Genomic DNA, 19,470 nt, shown 5'->3' with positions numbered 1-19,470 from the left:
TTAAGGTAAAAAAGTTTCATAATGTTGCTTTACAGGACGGCTATCGGGAAGCCATTTCATATTTTTGTTTGTCTTTCCATAGACTTTATAATCTTCAGTTTCAGTGCGATGATGGGGCCAACAAGTCCACTGTTTGTTCAACTCCATGTCTGTTCTCCAGCTGTATCCCCCGATGAGCCCGGACCACAACACTTTAATACCCACTCTGTCATATCTGCGTCTGCCAGAAACCAGATTGGAAGCCCTCTTAAACCTCGATATAAATTTTCATGACGTGTTGATTTGGGGAAACTAATGCATATACTGGAAGACGTTGCAATGAAGAAAAGATGATCTGTGCCGTCTTTAATTGCTCCGTTAATGTGCAGTGGAAAAACCCGGACTGCGAGGGGTTGTTTTGAGGATTGGTCCCGCTGGAGTGTCTCTATGTAAGCAGGTGCTCCACTGCGGCACGGTGGCCAACAACCCCAAAAGTCTGCTGCCTCTCATCCAACCTTCACTGAGTAAACTGCATCATGCAGCCCAGTGCTTTCTCGCTGTGTGTGTTTCTGTGTGGACTGACTTGCCCTGCATTGTGGAGTTGTTGGAGAGAATACAGGGAAGAAAAACTCAAAGAGCGTCCTCTCTGCCTGCGTCTTGCAAACACAGCTGTTCCTGCGTCCCTGCGTCACCCTTCTCTGTCTGAACTCCTTCGCCCAGAATTCCCTTTGGCCAAACAAACCACCCTGGTCAACACAGCAGTGGCCAGTTTATGCTGAACTGTGCTAAACAATTATTAGTTTAGAGCTCAGAAGGCTGCTCTGGTGAGCGCTGCCCTCTGTGAGCTCTGTACCCGATATGCTTTTGTCAGGGATATCAGTATCAGATCATAAAATCCACCCCACATAAACACAATTTGCATCTAATCACAACATAATTAAATCAGACGTATCACTTTTCAGCTTTTGTATATGCACTTTAAAATGAAATGAGGTCAGAGTGAATGATTTCCTCCTTTGAGTGTAATGGTTCACATGTGGGGTTGTTTACGACTGTGTTTATTCATGCTTATTTTTAAGTTGCTCTCAAAAATGGAGCTTCAAAAGACTGTCGACTCTTATTGTATTATTGTGGACGAGGCGAAAAAACTCCACAGACCTGAAGGAGACCATGGCCCCATTGCCGGGATAATATAATGGCAGTTAACACTTCTGCAAAACACTTACTGGTGGCATTGCAGGAGAGAAGCCTGCCAGGCCCATGACTGCAGTTCAAGACTGCGTTTCAACAAGTGTGACATCAGTAGATGCTTTTAAGGAGACAATTTAAGACCTAGAGCAGGTATCATACAACAATTTCAAGTACTGTCACAAGATAGAAATTAGAACTGAACCTACAGAAATGTAAAGTTGTAACATAAAGAAAGATACACACACCGCTGTAGGCAATGCTTTCTTTTTAGCTAACTTCCCATCTTTGTACAATTCCTTCCCTCCTCTCTACGTCACTGCGTGAACACGCAGCAGAAATCACTGGACAAAGCAGCAAACAGGTGGATTCTCCTCCCACTGCGTTCATCTGTAGAACGTGTGTGATGAGCTACAGCTGCTCAAAGGCACTGCTACATCTAGAAAATTGTACTGGGCTCTAATTGGACAGTGAAATGATCAAAGACATGTCATCACCTTTCTTTCCAGCTCCGTAGGATTCTTGTCTGACTTCTTGCCAGTCGAAGACGAAGAGGGGCAGCAACATCAGTTGTTTCACCAAATGCTCCACTGAACGCTTCTTTTCGTGATTTAACTGCAGAGACTTTTGGTTCAACAGCGGCGTTCGTACGAACTGTAGAGACGAGTGACAAGCTAAAGACTATGAGTTATGTCCTCGGGAGACAATCTAGAGGGTCAGAGGTCAGGGGCGTAAAGATCACGTCAGGACCTTTGCTGTCAGTGGTTATCTAGAACGACCTCAGTTGATCTGTTGGCTCATCACAGCAACATCAATCATAACTCTTGTCAAGCACGATGTTACTCTACACAACTACGAAAAGGGACAATAGCACAAACTTGGATCATCAAACCCAAAATCTTGTGGTTTCACTGGAACATTTAATCTCTTTTCTTAATTGGCTGTGTTGATTTGCAGATTTCGTGAGACTTTATACACCAAAAGCAGAGACCTGGACGTTACAAAGAAGAGTAGACGCTTGTCTTTTTTTTTAGGGACAATTTGAGGCCATTTTATAAATTGGATTTGGACCACAGAGGTTGCGCAGCTTTAGTAACGATCACTTTGTAGTTTCACTTTATAGTTCACTGAGTGGAGTACTGTTTGAAGCCTGAATGTAAACTGGCATCCATGTTTTTGTCTGTCTCCATCACTGAAGTGGTGCAAAATTTATTGGACAGTACAGTGCACTTAAGTTTCTAAGAGCATGAGTGGCAGACATTCCTTTATTTCTTGTCTTGGTTAAGTCTACAGGTCTGCTAACAATAAGGATTCATTCCAGGGTTCAATGCACCTTTCGTTTTGTTTGGCTTCACCTTGAAGACTGAATGTGAATGTTTTCTCTTCAAAAGGATGATTTGCGGGGGCAGATCTTATCTTGCTCAATTTTCCTGCCACAGCAAATAGGCCTATATGTACTTCAAAAAAGCAACTTCTGTTGTCAGGAGTTTTGCAACTGCTTTGCCTTCGGTTGCACATTTCAAGTTCGAACTGGATGTGCTACCTCTCCTTTCAGGATACCTGCTTGAAATTCAGACCGAGGTGAAAGCAGCTCTCTACGCGGCTATATTTAGGTGGAGCGGTTTCCAGTCGTAAATGCACAACACAAAGAAGACTGCTGTCTGTCTGCGCGACCTGAGAGGGCAGCGAAAACATCTGGATGGTAGACTTCACTGGCAGAAAAAGACGCATACTGTCTTTCCTCTCAAGTAAACAGCAATGTTTATCATAGGATGGATATTTATGACAATCAGCAATGCTCACATCCTCACCTATCATAACAGGTTATAGTTGATTATAACGGCTTAAGAGTTGACGTAATTTCTTGCCGCCTTGATACAGTCAGAAAGTTATACAGAAAAATTGAAGTAAAGAGAACCTTTGTCAGGTGTCATCCCACTGATGGAAGGGTTGCAAGCCATGTTTCCTGCCTCATTTCTGAGCACCAGAAGCACTGACAGCAGTGGATAATCTCATTCACTCTCAACTACAGTACGTATGGATAAGGGTTTTAATCTTCTGGCAGAAAATTTCTATCAAATATTTCTGTTCTCTCTCAGTCAGGTAGCTTTTTCTCCTCACTTCTACTTGTCCCCCTGAGCCTTTTCTCAAATATTTATTTCTTTAACTTGTTCTTAGTCCTGGAAATGTATTTGAATTATCGTTATAAAACGCCTATATCAGTCTAGCCCAAAGTAAATCCAAAGCCGTTGTTGAAACATTTGGAGTACATAGACATGATTTGGGGATCTTTTGAAAAGTTATAAGCTGAATTCTTTCCCTGAAGCTCTCAGAAGCTCTGTAGCTGCCTCTGGCATTAATCTATAAGAGTCACACTGAATTATTTGTTAAAAAATCTCTGCAGAATAATTTAACGCAACAATTTGCCTGTAAATGACCTGTAACCGCCCCACAATGGAAAACACAATGGTCCATGTCATACAGTCTTAAATCAGATAACATTTTCACTGAAGACCACTAAACATTATCCAGCCACCTGGCTGTAGGAACTCCATTTCAAGACATCAAAATACCTCTTCTTTAAACTTGGATAATTTCCAAGTTTAGGGCTTTGAAAACTGTTAAAAACTATATATTAGTGGATTTGAAATCTCCTTGGCTGCATGATGAATCATTCATCTGGAGGCTGGCATGTAGAAGAGGGAGTGGATCACTTGTCTACACAATCACTTTGGCTGTTGTAGGCTCTAGGGAAGGCAGAGAAGATCTTATGTGCTCAAATGAGCTTTCAATCAAACTGCTGCCATCTTGGCAGTGATGGCATCAGCTGTGTTTGTAAAGTTGTTGAACTAGCCGGTGACTTTTAAAGGGATATTCCGGTGTAAATTTAATCCATGGTCTAAATCACAGTGAAACTGTTACACTCCCTCTCGAGAGATCAAGTTAGCAGACCGCTAATTTACGGAGTTTTATCAACCTCAGAAACGACCGCACGAAAACAATACACTGCAGTAAACGGATCCAAATATAAACCGCCACCAAAAAGCCACAAATAATGCTCAGAACAGCACCAAACTTGAGCAATAGTACAAATAGGGTTTCAGCGCATAGTTTGGGGCATCTAACCTCCGCTAGCTTAGCTAGGGAAGCTTTTGGGAAGCCAAAAACAGAGTTCAACTCTGCTCCATCAGCTTCCAGGTCGGGGAAGTCCTGATGCGACGATTACCGAGTGCGGTTAGAAATGCTCAATTCCGTTGTTTTCCCTGTCCGCTCTTGATAATAACTGTTATAAACTGGCAGGTAAGACACATATGAACTTGGATTGCTTTTCCATGGAGTCATAATCATACATTTTCATCCATGAGCTGCGGAACTCTACTGCACTCGGTAATCGACTCGTCGGGACTTCCCGTCAACAGGAAGCTGCTGCAGAAGAGTGGTGCATTTTGTCAGCTTTTCAGTAGAAATCCAGCTAAACTAGCGGAGTTTTAATGCTCCAGACTGTGTGCTGAGACCCTATTTGTACTGTTGCTGAAGTTTGGTGCTGTTCTGAGCATTATTTGTGGCTTTTTGGTGGCGGTTTATATTTGGATCCGTTTACTGCAGTGTATTGTTGTCCAGCGGTCGTTTCTGAGGTTGATAAAACTCCGTAAATTAGCGGTCTGCTAACTTGATCTCTCGAGAGGGAGTGTAACACAGTTTCACGGTGTGTTAGACCATGGATTAAATTTACACCGGAATATCCCTTTAACAGCTCTTAAACTACAATCTGTCTCTTTGGTAATCATGATACATGAGTAGAAATTTGCCCTTGCTGTGAAGTCCCTGTAGTAAGTTCTGTCCTCTTTGAAATTAAACAAAAACAAATACAAGTAATGTTTCAATGTGATAAATACTGACCCATTTCTCCAGGTCCTGTGATTTTCAGTAATATCACTCTTAAAGAGAGCAAATAGGCTCTGAGGTGGAAAGCTTTAGGGCCTCAGCTTGTAAAGTTGAATCTTAGACAATAGCAAGAAAGTGTCCTCGACTGCCATCTGTGAAATATTTTCCGTTGTTATTGTGTGTCTGCACAGTACTGCTTTGAAAATGTGAGCGACCACATTATTCTTTAATTTAATTCTCAGAATGTTTACAGAGCTAGTTTTCAAAGAATCTGCACTGTTTACCATTCTCTTGTTTCATGTGGCGCACATCGTCAAGGTTCATAAGTTCTCTTTTCTTTAATGTAAGATTTCAAAACTTGGACTGATGCAAATTTGATTTTAATAACCTCTGATTTGATGATGATGCTTCTCCCTGCTCTTACCTCTGTGCCTTTCCAGACAAACATAATCCAATAATACTGCAGCAGAGCTAAACCCTTCATGCCCTTCAGCAGGGAGGAAGAATCAAGCAGGTCTGCAGCCAGCATTTGGAGATTGCGCAATGTTTTTACTCGAGCAGATATCCGAGGAGCTCTGAGCCGTTCGGCAGCCGTCTGGTTCTAATACAGAGAGTTTGCATGTTGTTGAGGAAAAGAACAACGTCAGTAGTATCTGGACTCATTCCACCCAGGATGTGGGGGTGACATTGACAGCTGGGAGCAAGTGTTCAGCATTTAACACCGATCGCTATGCTCTCTGCTGAGCTGACAGATCAATAGACTGCCGGCGCAGCAGGCCTTTGGGAAGGAAACCAACATCACAGCAGTGTCACTGTTGAACCTCTTAACAGTGAAACCTGAGTATGACAAGGAGCCCATTTTCAGCTCTCTCATGCTCCTGTTTAATAGTCTAATTAACTGTTTGAGTGGCTGTGACAGTGAGTGGTGGGTTGCTCTGTGATCTGAGGTGCGAGAAATCAATGACTTCAATGATTTGATGCTTATAGTCACTTCTGTTCAAAACCAAACTGTTAGCCCGTCCAAGGCTAATTATTTGACAGGTCAGATGTATATGATGATGCAGGTACAGTCCCCTAACAAGACACTTTCAAACTAATAACACTGACACTGAAGGTTTCACCGGCCTAACAGCTACACTGTAAGTCCTGCTTGTAATCTTTTTTCAAAGGAACTCTGGCCTTGCTTCTTACATCATGTGTGCTTTTTTTGCAGAGACAGTGCGAGCGGGATCTCATGGAGCACAATTTTGTTTACGGAATAAATATCCATCATGCACATGCTTCCAGTCATGTTTTTGTTTCCAAGTCTCCTTCCACAGGATGAAATAGTAGAGAGATCTTACCTCCTTCCTTCTAATCCTTCCTCCCTGTGATGGGCAAGTTAAACTCAGATCAGTTTTCATTCTTGAATTTTCATCCAAGAAAGTGACAGCGACGACCGGTTGTAGCACACGGAGCAGGAAGGTGAAGTTAAATGAAAGCAACAAGTAGAGGAGGATGCAGCTCTGTGGCTCTGATGTGGTTGATGAGGACAACACAGACAGATGGACATTCTTACACATGGATGGATTATGAGACTAAATGAGCACCTGGGCACAGGGACTGAAACGTCCCCCACCTGAGCAAAATTTTTAAGGTTAGCCCTAAGTGTTGCAGCTTTAAAGCTCAGTATTTGGTTCATGCTGTAGATGAAAAGGAGGCTGTCGAACTCCTTTCCTGCCACATTAGATCTATACCGACACTCCTCATCCAGGATAGTTTTCTCAAAACCCAACCCATTTGTCAGAATTGATATTGCCAGGGTAATTTTCTGCATGAATATGCTGAGCGTTTGAATTTCTTTAGGTGCAACGTCAATTTTTCAGTTTCAATGTGTAGAGAGAGAGATAGAGATAGATAGGTCATAGTTTGGTTTACCCGGTTCTGTCGCCACAAACATGACTGGACATTGTGCGGACATGTCGTCAAATAAACTTGGTTCTAGGTTACAATAAAACTATCCTGTTTTTTTTTTTTTTTTTTGCGACAACAAATGCCACAGCTGTCACAACACCTCATATATTTCATGTGCATGTAATCTGAACATTATATGACACCTATTTCAGAGATCTTTTGATATGATTCATGTTAAATGTACACATTTACAACATTTTATTCTGGCGACTGGGCAAATAAGTCCTCTTGAGACAGGTTTAATTTGTGAACTTTAAATATACACTATACAGAAAATATAGGCTAATCAGCAGCAGACACTCAAAATTAAAAGGATCAGGAGCAAATAAATGTGACAGCCCTACCTTTGACTGAGTTCTTTGACTCTCCAAGGAGAAATGATAATAATGTCATCACACACGCTTCAAGTTCACATAAAGTGCATGCCCTTGGGTTGTAGAAATAAACCAGAGAGCACCCAGATAAAGCCAAACAAATACAGGGGTAAAATATTCAAACTATTCATGTAAAAGCTGAAAATACATCTGAGTTCTTTCTTTTTTCCTTGTGATAAATGGGGCTTCCTTTAAATATGTTCCTTTAAAAATGTCCCATTGCCACAGCAGCTGAGAGGAATCTGGCTCGTCGTCTATCTGAGGTAACGCGCTGTATGCAGCTGACAAGAGCGCAAGAAAAGAACACGCTGTATATGTCGGTCAGTGAAATGTATACTCTTGAACTCTTGTTACATGGAGCCACTGAGCTTTATGGGATTATATAATGTTACATAACTTCTTTACACATCACAGATCCGTCCTCTGTTTGGGTCCAGGCTTCATTTCACAGACCTGATACTGTCTCAAGTGGAAAGAGAACACGTCACTATTTAGTTCCTTTCTGCGATGCGTGAGTATTTTTTAAGAAAGCACGAATGATCAATCTTCAGAACAGTGGAAATATCAACCAATATGTTGTTTAGATTATTCCCACTGTTGTGGTGGTGGTTGCCATCAGCTTCAGGGGAGATTAAAAGATGGATCCCTTTCTCTGTTTGTGTAGCAATTCAGTCACAAACATGTGAAAACAAAACTAATTAGAATGAGAAAGGATTTCCTTACGAGGAACATCATCAGGTATATTGAGTCCTGCCCCTTTGTCCCTCATCACGTCTGTGTCTAGATGCTCAACAACGTCCCAGTCATCAGGGTGAACTCTCTATAAACAACCGATGCTCTTTATATCAAGGTTTCTCTAATAAGATGGACAGCTCCTGTTTACTTCTGACTGATGCCACTTGGTTTTCGTTATATCAAAATGGCTGTGACATTTATATTCAATTTAAATCCTCACTATATTGAGCAGAGCATTTTCTCCATTCAGGTTAACATGACCAATATTTGACCACAAAAACACGAGTGATAGATTTTTATTTACAACGAAAAACTTGCCTCTCAGGAGCCAACCGATGGGTTTCTGAGCAGGCGTTGTGCGCCCTCTGCTGACCGTCACAGCACCTTTCAGCTCAACATCTGAGTCAAACACACCCCTCACCTTTGAAAATCAGCTGATTTGTTCATGCTTGCCTATTTGTATTTTTCTATTTCTGTGCATTTCCATGTTTTGTGTCTACATATACAGTATGTTTTGCATTATTGTCTCTCAAATGTGCAATATACTGTCTCTGCTCTTGAAACGAGCTATATAAATATCCTTACTTACTTACTGTAGGTATGGTTTAGGGCTGGAATATGGCAGTTATTTTCACAGTTAATACATTAATTCTTTAGTCTATGAAAAGGCAAAAAAAAACAAAAGGTGACAAATTTCTCAAGAGACCAAAGTGATTTAAAAATGTTTCTTTTGTCCAACCAACAGTCCCAAAGTCCAAGACTCTTCAAGACTTTATTTACTATCTGAAGTGACAAGGACTACCAGCAGGTCCTAACATTTTGGAATCTGGAACCATCAAATGTTTGAAATATCTCCTTGAATTAATTGTGAAACAATGAATTGATAAGCAAAATATTGGCCATTCATTATTTTGTCGAACAAAGGTAGTGATTGATCGACTAATCATTGCAGCTCTGCTATAGTTCAATACAATGTTAAACTGACTGCATGTCAGCAGTTTTTTTTTTGCACGTTCCAGATGTGCCTTCAACTTGGTATCTGTCACTGTGCCTCAATTCATTGTGTCACGTGTTGTTGTTATTTTTGTCACATCTCAGACAAATGCACAATACTTATTACAAAAGTTTTTTTCCAACTTTACTTGTATATGTGTGTACAGTATGTATGCAGATGTTTGTGTGTGTGTGTCTGTTTGTGTCCTGTCTGACGCTCATAACACCCCCCTCTCCCCGCTCTTGTTGTTACATCCTGAGGTGTTTCTCGGTATGGACAGGTGCCTCTGGTCTGCTGTGGGCACATTGGCATCATCGCCCTGTCTGTACACCTCAGTGCCAGTCTGTGGGGGCAGCAGGCGAGCTGCTTGAAGGAGCTGTGAGACAGACAGACAGACATCAGCAAAGGCATTTAGCACATGAGGGCTCACCGTCAATCAACAAATTTCAATCTCATGCAAGTTTTAAACTGTTGCGACTGGGTGATTTGTGTGTGCTCACATAAACTGTGAGAGATGACGGAGGTTTGCTGGTCTCGAGTCGGGTCATCGCCTGAAGAAGGAGGAGAACCTGGAGCAGAAAACATCATTACGTCTCGTATATACTCAATACAGTTTAGAATTTAATATACATACTATATTACTATGTGATACTGTAGCAGTGTCTCCTACCCTGTGCTGTTTTCGCTCCCTCCCCGAGCAGCATCTCCTGCAGCAGCCTGTCCATTTGGGCCTCACCCAGCAGCTGTGCAAAGTGAAGAGTCTCCACCATCTGCCAGGCCACACTCTGCAGGGCAGGCAGGATCAGCAGGAGCTCCCCGAACCTTCCCCGCCGCTCACAGGTTGCTTCTTCGAGCAGCAGCTGGGCCTGGAAACGCAGATGTCGAACCACCTGAGGACTCTTCAAACCTGGACACTCTGTGAGGCAAAGGTAAGAGGACATATACTGAAGAGGAGAGGGTACTCTGTTTAATCAGAGAGAGATTAACATTTAACATTATGGTATAGTTTTACCTCCAAAATTGGAGATCTACTGTAGCTCTGGAGATAAATATCCATTGATACTTGGAGTAAGGACAATGCAGAAGTATCAATCTTTGTTTTGCTCTTACAGAAGGTGTGCCAAAATCAAATGCACGGTCAAGGCAGGATTGTTCTTTCGTAAGACTTTTTAAAAATTGAGGTTCCCTGCAACACGCCAGCATTCCTTTTAACCAACCACTGCTTCTGTCCTTATAGCCCCATCTAAAACTGACTGAACATAATCAATATTTAGTTTATTTCAAGGACTCAGTGATGAATAGAAAGGAGAAATCAACCCAAAATAAGAGCACATTAAGGACATTCTCCGAAATATTGAATATCATTCTCATATTTTCTCATTATCATTAAGGATAAGCCTCATCACTAGTTTTAAAAATCTGAGCGGAGCTTTCCTGTCTCCCTGTTCAGGTCACCATCTCTCTACAGGTCGTAAATGATTATATAGATAAAGTTGTCTGGTATGTTGCACCAGGCGTCTGACAGATTTGATTATTTAAAGACTGTCTTAGTATATGAAGGAGTCACAGAACAGCATCATATAATTGGTAGGGATATACTAATTATCAGTACTTTCATGATTGCTGATAAAATACATGATAAACATGATAACTAAAACAGGATTTGCCTTCACCATAACATCTATCCGGTAACATGTCACAATTTACAGTCTATCAACACCCGATAATCTAAATCTAAAGTATTCCGATCCGTAATGATAGGCAAAATATAAAATAATACAGTTGTGTTGTTTACAGCACGATTGTAGTGAAAACAAATAACTTTTTCAGGGGATGATTGAAAAGATTATTATTGTTAATCCTGAATCCAGGTTATGGTGACGATATTTTCTGGGCTTTTGGGGAGAGTTGAATCAGAAGTCAGCCCTGCCTCTGCTGCTCCTGCTTCAGGTAAATGGGCCATAAAGCTCAGCGGGCGGCCCCGACTGCTGACTGCCAAAGACTTTCACCACATCCTGATATTATGAGAGAAACTCCACACTAAAAGCCAGACCACTCAGACTAAACTACAGATGCAGAGGGCCCTGAAAATAAACGGATCCAACCGAGAACATCAAAGAGAGTTATTTTTTGTCTGGTGCAACGGATGAGGTCAAGTGGCAGAGGGAGAGAAATTACAACCCACAGTGCCCCTCTCGTGGACCGACCTGGGGAGAAGAAGACGACGGTTCTGAGGCAAGCGAACTCTGTGTCTGTGATGTCCAGCTCTCTGAGAGGTTTGACTAGCTCCTCTTGGATTCTGAACGCCAGTCTGGAAACCTCGATGTCTGCACCTCTCAGGGGGATCACAGAGTCGTTACCTGCTCAAGAAAAACATAAACAAATCCATTTGCGTGCAAGATGCTTCAGCTTGAAGATTACACGAGTACAACGGTTGGATAAAATGTTCAAAAGATTTCAATAATATTGTTTATCGCAATTATTTCTGGGACAGTGTTTCAATAAAAAATGGTAGTTATCATGACAGGCCTGCTGCACATAGCTGAGTGATGAAACATGAAAGCACAATCAGTGGAAGGTTTTATCTGTCCTACCTAGAAGGATTAGATTCTGATAGGGTAGAGAGCGTCTGGCTGCCCCCAGGATAAGATGTTCTGCAGAGTGGGTTTGTAACAGGGTTATCTGCAATCAGACATACACAGGCTTCATATCCCATGCAGCTGAAACTTGCAAGTGGATCAACCAAAACATCAATCTGGAGAGACAAATGCAGTATGAAGCAAAGTACAACATGAGCCCCTTCATACCCTGTCTTCTACCGGGAGGCTACAAAACTCTGGGATGTGCTTCGCCCACTCCACCAGCAGGAGGAGTTGCTGCTTCATGGACTCGAACATGACTCCCATGCTGGCTGTCTTCTTGGTGTTGATGTCATGACTCCTAGGTGAGACCAGAGCTGGCGACTGAGAGCGGCAAAGCATAATGTGAGTTCACAGTGGTCTCAGGTGATACCGCAAAGTGGGAATGAACCTCTAGATAAGGTGTGTGATTGTGTACTAGGGAGGTGATGATGTTGTTAGGTGTATGAGGTGCTTTGGCACTCGGATAGCTGTGAGGGTTCGATCAAGACGATGCATGCTCATGGATAAATCATGCTGGATGGAGACCACAATGATGACCATTTTGAAATAATAAAAAGGAACATACGCCTGAAGTAGCTCATTTGCCAGTCATCTTGTTCCTTTTCACATACAAACGCATATATCTGGTTGTTATTATGCAACATCTTGAAGGTAATTGAACATCGGCGCACAATCCCAGACCTAGCGGTGCAATTAAATGGGCTATGATTAGACGGGGTCCCTCGGCAATTTTGTCATTTCTGAGGAGTAACTGAATCCAGCCCAAGGATTTAATGCCTGCCTGTCTAAAATGTAAACTTATATCTTCTCTGTCGCTGGCCTCCATCTACATGATTTCCAGAAGTAGGAAAGGGATCCTTTTCTGTCACAGAACTTTGTATGAGATGTTAAGCAGCGGCATGATACCTGTTGCACACTGGCCTCTGCTCGCAGTAGCACACTGATGGATAGAGTGCCCACTGTCTGTCCCTTGGCTCTGTGGCTGCTGATGCAGTCTCTCTCATTCTGCACAGCTGGAGATTAAAGAGAAGAAAGAGCCATCAGAGAAGTTTCTTGGCTTCTCCACACCAAACCTCTGCTCTCCGCTCAGTCAGGCTGCAAACAGACGGACCTACTATACAAGGTCCCTTTATCCTCTGTGACACTAAAGTTGCAGTTCACGCAAATGTAAGCCATGCCAAACGTTGCCTTTTCTTGCACATGTTGCAGAAATGTGACAAAAATATCTTATTTCTTTCAAGAGTCTCCTGAAGTCTGCTTCTATTGATGATTCAAGTGTATTTGTTTCAGGATAAAAAGCAATAATGTTAGAGTTTACATGGTTAGATGTAATTAAGGTAGAAAGGTGCACTTGGATACTGTCTTGAAATGTTAAAACAATAAAGAAAACATTTTAATTTACATTTTGGTCATACGATTACGTCGACTAAAGAGTAAAAAGTAGAGACCAGAAATTGTATGAATCACTCTCATGGAAAGAATCTGTAACCTTATTCTCCCTTTCCTCCCTCGTATGACTTATCTACTTAAAGTTTCTCCCCGCTGAGAAAAAAAGCAGAAGCGATCACAGAGATAAGGACACAAATATGGATAAAAACCCTTTCTGAAAGACCCTTTAATGTATGAAGTGAACTGAAACAGTGGAAGATAAAGTTTCACTCGTATTGTGTGGACCCATCTTAATTTGAAATTCTAATGTTGACACTGGCTTTTTATATTTGCTGCTGACAACAAGGAAAAGGGGGCGTGGATGCCTGGATGCTTGATGGTGGATTATGTTTAGCAGAGGAGATGTCATCGCATGTTGATGACCCCTCTGTGAGAGTCATTAGAAACAGAGCAATCTGGACGGCCTCAGACTGATTCCAATATGGCTCTACAAAGTCAGACAACAGGAGCGGGTGTCAGAGTAATCAGTCATCAGAGCTGTCCTCTCAGCAACCAATCAGGAGCATATTAATCAAACTAGAGGAGGAGAAGGTGCGGGGAGCTCCCTCTGTGCTTCGCTGACATGGACCTGCATGACAATGTCCAAAATGGATCTTCTGTGGAACATCAGTGGGTGTGCATAGAGGAAATGTCTCAAATGAATCTTGTTTTTACTTAGGTGTCTCTCCATGTTATTTTTTTTTTTTCTTCTTTTACAGCATTTTACACAAACCGGGCAAATTAGTGACATAAACATTTAAATTAGTGGCCCTGGCCTTCACTTCAGGGGGTTGTGAGCAATATCGTTGCAGAAAACTGCACAGCAAATATTTGCCTATGCTCAGCCATGTTAATTATTTATGTGTGGAGACCATTCATGGCTCCCCCGATCTCATCCCTCTCCACATCTCTTCTCCCTGCTTATCAGTGAAAGATAAGGCTAAATGTGTACAGATTGCATATAAACATAAACACGATTGCACTCCTCACTCACTGCTCCCTTGTTTTTTCCCCAGAAATACAACATGACAACATACAACAATGCAAAACTGCTAACTGCAAAAATTAAAAGTTTTGAAAATACAGTATCTCAACTCTGCATGCAGGTTCTTGTGTGTTATTTACAGTGCGCTGTGTTAAACTGATTACTTGAATCTATAGGAACATTACATCTGACCTTCTTTTCTCATTCCAGCCTCGAAGCACTTTTGTAGTCTGCAGTAACGACACTGGTTCCTTTTGTCTCTGTCCACAACACATTGTCTGCTGAACCTGAAAAAGGCGTGCAGGACTTACACACAGATTCTCATCCACACATAGGCTACATAAATACATACACACTTTTAATACAGCTGTGAGACTATGCTGAAAGAGTCTTGAACTGATTATGTATTGCACTATAGCATTGCCTGAGTCAAATTGGATGCAGTGTGGAGGACTGAAACTGACCAAATTGAAAACAATTGAATAAATTGTATATTATTCAATACACCAAATAAATAACTTCAAGTAAATAAAGGCAGAAATTAATGTATAGAATGTGACATAAGTTGATATATTTTTATTTGCTTCTGTATTTGTTTACATTTGTATTGATCAGTTTCCAATTGTATTTATTTATGAATCCATATTTAAGTTGATTATTTATTCATTTATTTATTTTTATATTTATTTTGGCATGGTTTTTTTTTCATTTTGCAAGATAATACCTACATAAATACATTCATAAATTACAAAGGGATATATTAAGAAATAAAGTGTTAAAACAAATTAAATAATTGGTGAATAAATTCAAAGGTAAATAAATACAAATTAAAAAGTTATGAATTGGTATCTCCATTTTTTAGTGTCATTTTTATTGCATTTAATGACATATTTACCTATCTATTCAGCCATTCATGTATTTCTTTATTCATTTTGAATAAATTAATAGTTTCAGCCCATAAAGCAGCAGAACCAAGCATAATCTTTTTAAAATATCCAATGCATTCTTCTTCCTTCCATCCCAAAACCTGGTGCACATTACCCATAATACAAATGCCAACAGTTCAATTAAAGTTTCAAGTGTGTTATGCTAGTAATGGTTCATGTAGCCTTGACATGCTAGCCTCAAGCATAGATGACGAGCGGGCTGCAGAGGTCAGGTGTGATGACTTCTTTCTAACTTCACACCCCCAGATGGATTTTATTTCAGTTTTCACACTTGAGGTCTTCACACCCAGTTGTTGCGACTCAAGTGACATCATTTGAGCAACTGTTGTTTTCATATGCAACACCATAGACCTGTGAACAGACTTCCACTATGTTAAATCAGTGGAGCTCTGAGGTAGACACACTGTATGAGGCAAGCTTAAGCATGACTGTTGCAAAGTGTTGCTCAATCAACTGCTCATAACCGAAAGGAAGACCCTACACCTATATTTCACCATAGCCTCTGTCATTATAAACACGTTATTGCCTCCATGCCTGGACTGGTCTGTTGCTGGGGGAGGTTTCTTCTATGATAGCTTTTACCCTTCTGTACAATGTGTGATAACTCGAACGCCATAATGTCTAACTTCAACTTGAATAAAGACCTTTCTTTTTTTAACTTAACCTCATTGTTATTGCTCCTGTTGTGCATTGCCTCCTACAGAGAGTTTGTTGGATATTAACATGTATATCAAATACAATGCTGTTTAATATTGATCTGTTGTAGTGAGGAGAATCTACTCACCTACAGTTGTAAGTGTGGCTGTTGCGAATGCTCCTCCTGAAGAAGCCCTTGCAGCCGTCACAGCTGGACGCACCGTAATGTTTACCTGTGGCTCTGTCTGCACATATGGAGCACTGAAGCCTACATCCATCAGGCTGTGACCTCAATGATGTGGGTGCTGACACTAGCGAGCCTGTCAATAATGAGATAATCAACGCACACACACAACACACACACACACACACACACACACACACACACACACACACACAGAAATAGTGGTAATATCCTTTTAAGTTCTACGCCCGACTAGTTTGCAACATATTAATGGCTCAATTTAATTTTAAAGTTATGCCATACATCGTTAGAAAGCTTACATTCTCATGAACCTATTAATGCGAATTAATTCTAAGATAAAACCAAGCCAGCAGAGTACAATCAACAAATAACCTAACACACTAGGATGTACAAAGTTTTGTCAACTCACCAATAAAGCATCTGGGTGTTTTAGTAGTGCATCAAATGCCAACAAACGCTGTCTTCCCTATTTCCCAAATGTCCAGTAGATCTATTTCAATAACGTATTTATTCTAAAACACAGTATTCCATGATTAAATGGTGACAATTTGCAAAATTAGTTTTATCTGTAGAAATACTCCATTATCCCTCTACACCAGATCATGGGGTGGCAGATATGAGCTTATATGCCTGCCCTAGAGCCTAAAACAGCGAATGGGTGATCATGTAGATAACTGACCCACTCTGTCTTCTTTCTCCTCTTTCTCAACCATTTAAACACCCGCCTTCCAATGATTCATGCATCCTGTAAAACTTGGAAATTATGTAAGCCTATGTAGTTTCATGCATTTTGCTCTTTGACTAGGCTATTTTTCAAGCTATTACAAAATATAGGTGAAAGAATTCCATTAATGCAAGCACTTACAGAGCTTCTTGCAGCTTGGGGAAAAAATCAGCTTATAACCTTTCCAATGAACCCCAAACCACGCCTGCACTCCAAATGGTTCAGCTTGTGAATTTACTTTCACATATGATGTCCGGACATTGTCCAGAGAATCAGATCAGGATATACAGAATTACAATACACAGTGAAAATACGTGGGGGAAAGTATGAATAGGAGACAAGTGATAGACATTTGCATCTTAGAGTATTCTCTATGTCCTTTCATTTGCTTGCTAATGAATAAGTAAACATCTCTGAGTCTAAACTAATAAGCCCCACAAGTATCTGAGACAAATCGCATAGCTTTGTTACGAGCAGACGGGCACCTTGAGAGAGACGATCATTCACGATCCTTTTCATCAACGAAGGCCCATAATGAATCTTATTCTACCTCTGTGAACAGACATAACCTTGTACGTGGACAGAACTCCGCAGCAAGGTGTTCAATGTGAACTTACGGCCCCTTAGGAATCACCTAGGCACTGTTTCATAGGTTTGACAAGAGCAGTGCTGATAATAAAAGCAGGGTTATAGGTAGAGATATCACAGCTCTATTTGACTGCCAGTGCCACAGGCCTCGGAGGAGCACTGCTAGTTATTACTCAAGAGGAAGAGGAAACTCCCCATTTAATTAAAGCAGTTAGAGGTCAGTGGCGAGCCAAAGTCCACTACTCTCCTCTGGCTAATTTTACATGGACGCTCTGTTTAAATTCAGTCTCCATCCATGTTGCTCCAAATTGCATCCTGCCAGTGTTTGATTGCTGCAGGACTGCCTCTCTTAAAAGCACTGACAACTGCACGTTCGTGGCGCAGTGTGCTCCTGCACTGATGCTCCTCGCACTGTGCAGACCGCAGGCTATAATGTATGTAAATTGCATATTTAGTTTAGGGAGATGAAGCAGCTAGGGATTACAATTTAACAAGGAAAATGCTTTCTGTGGTCAAAGATCAGTTAGATTGAATTAAGAGATTAGAATACATTTGCCTCGCAGTTATCTGGATTTGAGGAGCGGCCTGTTGGTAAAGCTTCTCCATTTAAAGTGGCAGGGAAAAGGCCAGATTCAACTGAGCAGAGTCCTAATCATAATGATGACAGAGGATAAGATTATGAATGAAATTAGATCAGAATGTAAACTTATGTGGAATGCTGAAACGATTAGTCGAAGGGATGAGAATAAATCAGTGATTTATCGTGTGAATCGTTTTTCAAACACAAATGCAAAACATTATCTGTTTCCTGATTGCCATTGAAATGATTTCTCTATTTTATGTCATTTATGATATGTAACATTTCTTCAGTTAAAAAAAATAGTAGACCCTTATCGTATATTTTCTTAACTTGTGTACTGACATTATTTTAAATGTTTCCAACAGTGAGAAAAGCAGTATTTTATTCAGTCTAACAATGTGGTTCTTTTGCTCCCCTGTTGCTATAACTTTAGAATGTTACCTCATCCTTGAACATTAGTTTCTGAGTTGCATGGATTGATTTCTATCAGTAATGGTTGTGTCATTGGTTGCAGCCCAGATCTGGTGTATTTTGCACATGGTTTATTGGTCTTTTTTTGGGGGGTTTGTGTACTTTTTGATATTTTTTCAAGTCCGTAATTTACTCGTACTGAAGTATGCATAACACCATGTTCTCTATTCAGTTACATTTAAAATCATAAATGAGTAAGTACAATTTGAATGAAATATCCAAAACTTTCATCTGCAGTTTTGTATCCAGTCAGGCTTTCTGATCACAAACCGATGAAACCAATGAAAACCCTGACAAACTGACAGAAACACTGAACTGTGCAGGAGGCCCAGGTCTGGAGTGATGACCATGACCATAACTTAAACATTACTGCCCATTAAACTTATTTAGGATTTAGGTACATTTGTTAATCATCATACCTGTTGTATTGGTTTGCAGTGGTATCACCATCATGCTGTCTAAGTGTTCCGTGTCTGTGCTGCCATGAGTGTACTCCAATTTAATAATAGTTCCGGGAAGTTTCATGGTTCTGATGAGTTCTGAGTTTGGTTGATAAGTAAAACTCCACCTCCAGGTGAAGCACTCAGCTCAGCCTCTCTTCGTCACAGGTGAGTACACAGAACCTTTACTTCTTCGCTGTTCTTTGTCAGCTTTTGTTTTGGTCTTCTTGATCTACTTACTAAGTGTTGAGTTTCTTCAACATGTCACTTTTGTGTTGAGTTAAAAAAAAGCTTCTCCTTGATGGTCCACTCGGGTGACAACTGCTAAAATTTGGCCCACTGTCTGTTTGCTTGGTTCTTATCGGTAAAGCATATAAAGGGGAGAGGTCAGAGTCAGATAAAAAAAAAAAAAAAAAAAACTCACTGTGAGGACCATGACAGATAAGACCTGTGGGAAAGGCATGTGACTTACATGACCGAATGTATTCATGGCTGGTTCATTTTATGAGGAAGATAAATGTCATCAAAAAAAGTCAATAAAGTCAAAGACAAGTCCAAAGGCTGCATGCTGGGATGTCTTTTATCACATTTTAGCAAAAAAAAATGTACAATCAATATGGTCACAGAGGAGTGATGCAGCCCAAATAAACAGAGAGGGAGAGACTTTTGATAAGAGGACGGACGGTGCCTCAGTAACCTTTGCTTTTAGTTTTGAG

General features: G+C 40.9%; 1 protein-coding gene across 1 annotated transcript; it reads right to left on the bottom strand.

Annotated features, from left to right (window-relative positions):
* Positions 1 to 8,394: 8,394 nt before the first annotated feature.
* Positions 8,395 to 19,125, bottom strand: hnf4b (hepatic nuclear factor 4, beta). The gene is made up of 10 exons (XM_030413599.1): positions 18,734 to 19,125; positions 15,895 to 16,066; positions 14,356 to 14,450; positions 12,657 to 12,763; positions 11,916 to 12,071; positions 11,703 to 11,790; positions 11,316 to 11,468; positions 9,779 to 10,024; positions 9,609 to 9,677; positions 8,395 to 9,484 (listed from the first exon to the last, which is right to left on the bottom strand). Exons 1-10 carry the CDS (start codon positions 18,837 to 18,839, stop codon positions 9,441 to 9,443), a joined length of 1,236 nt encoding a protein of 411 aa, XP_030269459.1. The 5' UTR covers positions 18,840 to 19,125; the 3' UTR covers positions 8,395 to 9,440.
* Between the last annotated feature and the right edge of the window lie 345 nt (positions 19,126 to 19,470).

The sequence above is a fragment of the Sparus aurata genome, chromosome 4 (genome assembly GCF_900880675.1).
Source record: "Sparus aurata chromosome 4, fSpaAur1.1, whole genome shotgun sequence".
NCBI classification, from domain to species: Eukaryota; Metazoa; Chordata; class Actinopteri; order Spariformes; family Sparidae; genus Sparus; species Sparus aurata.
Note: the sequence above shows the minus strand (reverse complement) of the source record. Positions and strands in the feature narration are given on the sequence as shown.